The 6,000-nt window shown below is 37.8% G+C and overlaps 1 protein-coding gene across 1 annotated transcript in view; it reads right to left on the bottom strand.

The window, feature by feature from the left end:
• Positions 1-1,932: 1,932 nt before the first annotated feature.
• LOC117928540 (GPI inositol-deacylase) overlaps positions 1,933-6,000 on the bottom strand; it is a 53,783-nt gene continuing 49,715 nt past the window's right edge. Inside the window, exons 5-6 of the mRNA XM_034848423.1 lie at positions 2,271-2,408; positions 1,933-2,187 (exon numbers count right to left, since the gene is read on the bottom strand). Of these exons, the coding sequence (XP_034704314.1) occupies positions 1,948-2,187; positions 2,271-2,408 (378 nt within the window). The 3' untranslated portion in view covers positions 1,933-1,947. The remainder of the gene's footprint in view (positions 2,188-2,270; positions 2,409-6,000) is intronic.

Here is a 6,000-nt window from a genome sequence, read left to right as displayed (position 1 = left end):
GTAAACAATAAATGAGACACCTCCACCCCCAGCCCCTGCCCTAAAACCAATAAAAAACCACCCTCTGAGCCTTTTCCAAGAAAAAATTGAGCACCTCCATCAGCAATACAGAGAGATAGGGAGAGAAGGGATTCCCTTATCTCAAGTCTCATGTAGAGATGACAATGGGGCGGGTTTTTTTAGGTACCCACCACTAATAAGACGGGTTTGAAATTTAAATAAACGGGTTAAGGGCGAGTTTGGGATTTTTTTTAAAACCTGGGATGGGTTTGTATATTGCCTTGTCCCGCCCTGTTATATATAAAATTAATTTTATTTAATTTTATTTTCCTATTTTTAATATATTATAATAATAATAAAAATAAAAATACTTTTCAGTAAAATAAGTCATAAAAAATTATAATATTTTAATTATTTATAAAATACATTTATTTTAATGTAATTAAAAAATTTTAAAAATAATTTTTTTTAAAAAAATTAAAATTTTCAAATAAAGTCAAAATGGGGCAAGTATGCTCGCCCTATCCTTCTTAATTTTTTTAATGGGATGGGGATGAGAATTATTTTGAATAAACGAAGTCAAGTTTGGATAGGATGACCCATCCCGAACCAACCTTGTTGCAATCCTTAGTCTCAGGTCTCTAAAGCTTTGAAAAAAGTTTGAAAGGGAACAGTTGACAAGCACCGTAAACTTTACTATTAAGATGCACCATCCAATCTGTTCAATCCATTTTTTACCCAACCCCATCTTTCCAATAACAGATAACAGGAAATCCCAACTAACATGATCATACACCTTTTCAATTTCAAGCTTACAAATTTAAACACTGGAGCCACTCTTCATAATAAAACCAATTGCCTCATTAGTTTTAATCATTGCATCAAGAATCTACCTTCCCTCAACAAACGTAATCTGAAACTCAAAAACCACCTTTACAACCACCCTCTTTAGCCTATTAGCCAACACCTAAGCAAATCTCCCTATTATTAATACTCAACTTCTAAGAAAATCTCACTCCTCCACCCTCAACCATCAAATCAAACAAGTCAAACTTGTATAAGAGCATAATTACCATAAAGACCACAAGCCTAGAAAGTAAGAGTCAAACAGCTTAATGTCTTTGCATTAAACATGTTTAAGCTTTTTTAAAGAAACCACTAACAGTTTGACAAAATGCATATATGCTCATTTACTTAATGATAATATAAGATTATATTTAAATTACTCATGAATAAGATACTCATGTTACATTGGGCTAGGAGGATCATTGCCATTTCCTGGCCCAACCAAGCTCAAGCAAGAACAACCGGTCAAGGCAAGTCAAGGGGCCCGTGCCCACCCCACTCTTTAGTGACAACCCATTAAACTGTAGTCCATAACACAACCTAAAACCAGGACATGGTTTGGAGATATTCCAGGGGCTTCAATCTAAAACTTTAGACCTCCTAAGTCCTATGGACTAAGGACAAGAGCTTCCCCACTCGTGCACCCACTTCAACCCCTTCTCTCACTTTATGCCTCTAAATTGCAGAATTTGAATTCCAGTATTAACACTTAACATCAGGGCCATGAAACAATGTAATATTGCTTAATGGATATGTGAACTTCGATACCAAAGATCTTGCTTCTGAATCAACATACATCTAACAATGAAAAGACCATATTTTGGTATCACAGATCTGCTTTTGAATCAAAATGTCTCACCAAGAAATGAACCATAAATGACATTGGAAGACTCGAAAATTGGAGAAAAACCAAAACATCAAGAAGCAATTCCAATTTCCACCATCACTTTCAGTTCAAAAAATTAATCCTGAACTTCCAACTATATTTTCTTAACAAATAAAACAGGAGGATGAATATTGCAATTGAGGCCTTGCTCAAGTGGCAAAGAGTTAGGGAATGGGACTGTTCCCGGTTTACTTCCATGTAACAGTAAGAAAAAATTACTTATCAGGAGAGAAAAGAAAAAAAAGAGGGTGAATATTAATAATACCAGAATTATCCAATTTATCCTGAAAGGGAACATGCATTGACTGCTGAAATGTTTGTGACCTCCTCATCCAATTAAAACTCTGTGGAATACCACTACGAAGTATTTTTGCAAATATTGCAACTCTTCTTTGAGTGCCAGGAAATGGTTGATTTGTTTTGGGGTCTATCAAACTGAGAAGAGTGTGTGACACCTGAAAAACAATAACACCATAAAATTTTAGAACAGTCCAAATACCAGAATCAAATGACTTTTAGAAAGAGAAATTTTGCTCACCTGTACAACTAGTTGATTACACCATAAAATAACCTGGTGTTCCATGGACAGCCAAACATTTTTCATGCCAGTGCTACTGATGGTAAATCCGTGGGTGGGGGGCACAATACCATCAAGGGATTCCAACTTTGATCTTACCTGAAAACAGAAAGCAAATGAACTGACATGTGACCATCAAGTTACACAGAAAGCATCATTAAGAAAGTGCGACAACAAGCCTAAAGCAAACACCCAAATGAAAACTGCATGGCACTGCATCCGGAGATTGCAATAGTGCGTTTGAAAATTTTTAAATTTTACATGATCAAATTAAAAAAAAAAACAAAAAGCAACTTCAAAAATGCACAACTGAACTTTAAAAGGCAAAAAAGTTCACATATAAAGCATCATTAAAAATGAAAATAAAATAAAAAGAATGACAACAAGAATCAAGCAAATGCTCATAAAGAGTATGTGAAGAAAAGTTTACAGCACGTGCATATTGATTTTAGTTGAATAGCACATTTTTTTTTTTTTTTGACAAGTGAAAGGGTAATATGTTAAAATAAAGGTATACACGTTGTATACATATACAAAAACCAATTGGGGCGGGAACACACACAAACAACCACACCCTACGGGGAGCATAACCAATCCACAAAATCTATCAAAGAAGTGACATTATCCCCCATTTACACTCTAAGCCAATCCCAAAAAAGATAGAAAAAAAAACTTTTAATTGTATCTAAGCTTATAGAAAAAAGAACTTTTAATTGTATCTAAGCTTTTCCTATCCTCAAAAGCTCTCCTATTTCTTTCCCTTCAAATGAACCAAAAAATGCATAGGGTCAACTTTCCAAGCCTTTTTCCTTTTTTTCCCAACCGAGAAACCATTCCAACTTAAGAGCACCCCCTTCACAAATGAATGCATCACCCACTATACATGAAAAAGAGCAAAAACCAGCTGCCACAATATACTTGCTTTCGGACAATGCAAAAGTATATGATCTCTTGTTTCCTCTCCAGCCTTGCACATGTAGCATCTGTTTGGCATCCTCCATCCCCTCCTTCTGAGTTGATCCTGTGTCAATATCTTAGCCCAAGTTGTCTCCCAAGCAAATAAGCTAGCTCTAACAGGAGCCCAAGAGTTCCACACCATACTGTGCAGTGGCTCCACTCTCCTACTTGCCAAAAAGAAGTAAAAGGACTAAACAAAAAAATCTCTATTCTTAGTCTCCAACCAAACCATGTCATCAAAAGTACCAAAAACGATGGAGTAGTTATGCAATCTCTCAAACAAGGCATCGACCTCCTCCAACTCTCAATCATTGAATTGTCTAATAAACCTCAGTCCCAACTATCCCCATCCCAAACATCTACCACCCAAGCATCCTTAAAGGAAGCAATAGCATAAAGGCCTGGGAATACATCCCTCAAAGACATATCCCCACACCACCTATCTTTCCAAAATTTGACCCGATTCCCCAAACCAACCTAAAGGCTTGTTTTATCCTTGAAGAGCTCCCAATCAGTTCTAATTGTCTCCCATACTCCTACACCATGCCTCCCTCTCACCTCCTTTGTGCACCACGCCCCCTCCTATAACCCAAACTTACCAACAATTACCCGTTTCCAAAGAGGGTTCCTTTTCTTCACAAAGGTCTAAGACCATTTTCCCAAAAGTGCTTTATTGAAAAGGGAAAGGCTTCTAAAACCCAAACCCCCATTTTGTTTCTCTATGCACACAATCGACCAATTAACCAAATGAGGTTTTTCACCAACTCCCCTCCCCAAACGAAGTCTCTTTGAATTTTTTCCAATCTAACCGCCACTCTTTTGGGGATAACAAAGAGGGACATAAAGTAAATGGGTAAACTAGATAAAGTACTCTTAATCAATGTTTGTCTTCCTCTTTTCAACAGATATCATCTCTTCCACAAAGCAAGCTTTTTTTAAAACCATTCCTCTGCCCCTTCCCAGACCCTACTAGACTTGTAAGGAGCACCCAAGGGGAGGCCTAAGTAAGAGGTTGGAAGAGTACCCACCTTACAACCTAAAACCTTGACAAGCTCCTCCAAATTTTAAACCTTCCCAACGGGAATCAATTCACTTTTCTCCAAATTAATCTTAAGACCCAGGAAAGCCTCAAACTACATAAAAACCTAGCTCAAATACTCTAAGTTTTCCTCGCTTGCATCACAAAAAATGAGAATATCATCTACAAAAAACAAATGGGAGACCTCTACTCCCACAACATTCCTTTCTTTAACCCGAAAACCCTTAATAAAACCACCATCCTTTGCCCTAGAGAGCAAACAGGAAAGGATCTCCATCACCAAAATAAACAAATAAGGAGACAAAGGGTCTCCTTGTCTCAACCCCTTAGAACTACTGAAGAAACCAGGAGGAGTGCCATTAACCAAAACAAAGAAATGAACCGTAGAAATACACCATCTAATCCAACCCAACCACTTAGAGCCAAAACCGATTTTATCCATCATAGCTATAATGCAATTCCAATGTACATGGTCATACGCCTTTTCTATATCCAGTTTGCATAGCAAGCCTCTCAAATTATCTTTAAGTCTAGAATTTATGGCCTCATTAACTATCAAAACTGCATTTAAGATTTGTCTCTCCCCCCTCCCCACAAAAGCATGCTGAAAATCCGACACCAAAGTGCCCACCAGCTTCTTGAGCATTGACTAGAACTTTGGCCAACAACTTATACAAACCCCCAACCAAGCTAATAGGCCTAAAATCCTTTAACTCTTCAACTCCCCCTTTCTTTGGCACCAAAACTACAAAAATAGCATTTAAACTTCTCTTAAAGCATCCCGACTCAAAGAAGTCGCCAAAAAAAGCCCAAGACCTCACTTTTAACAACATTCCAATAGTCTTGCCAAAATGCTTAAGTAAAACCATCTGGACCCATGACCTTATCTCCACACAAGCTAGACAAGGCAGAAAAAGTCTCTTCTTCAGAGAAAGGAAACTCCAGGGCTGCTGATTCTATGGGTGACAGAGAAGTAAACACCAGCCCCTCTGTACTGGACTTCCACTCCCCCCATCTCATAAAGCAACAATTGAAAAGCTCCTGCCACCCTCTCTTTAATATTGTTCTCCCCTACTAGTAAATCACCATTTACCCTTAACTTTTCCAAAAAACTCATCCTTCTATGAGCATTAGCCATCTTGTGGAAAAATCTGGTATTTTTATCCTCTTCTTTTACCCATAGCTCTCTTGATTTCTGCCTCTAGAAAATCTCCTCCAACATTGCCCATTTTTTAAACTCATCTACCATTCTCCTTTTAACCTCAAACTCATCCACTCTGAGGGCTCTTTCTCTTTCCTTTGCACCCTACTAACCTAGCTGCACCAGAGCCTCAAGTTTTTTGGTGGATACATTCCAAAACACCTCCTTGTTCCACACTTTAAGATCCTGCTTCAAGCTTTTGAGCTTAACCTCCAAAATATGACTATAAGACCCCCGGATGCTATATCCCTCCCACCAATTCCTTATGACATCTTTGAACCCTTCCTCCTTTAATCGCATATTTTCAAATCTGAATCGAATCGTTCCATTTCTAATCCCTCCCCCATCCACATATTTGTGCATGATCAAAGGTTGGGTTTGGACGGATATTCTTAACCAATCCATTGAACCGGTCTTCCCAATTGTCAAAAACTAGAAAATGATCCAACTTAGAAGCTGAACTGTTGTTTAAACCACCACACCATGTATACTCA

This window comes from Vitis riparia, chromosome 13, assembly GCF_004353265.1.
Source record: "Vitis riparia cultivar Riparia Gloire de Montpellier isolate 1030 chromosome 13, EGFV_Vit.rip_1.0, whole genome shotgun sequence".
Taxonomy (NCBI): Eukaryota; Viridiplantae; Streptophyta; class Magnoliopsida; order Vitales; family Vitaceae; genus Vitis; species Vitis riparia.
Note: the sequence above shows the minus strand (reverse complement) of the source record. Positions and strands in the feature narration are given on the sequence as shown.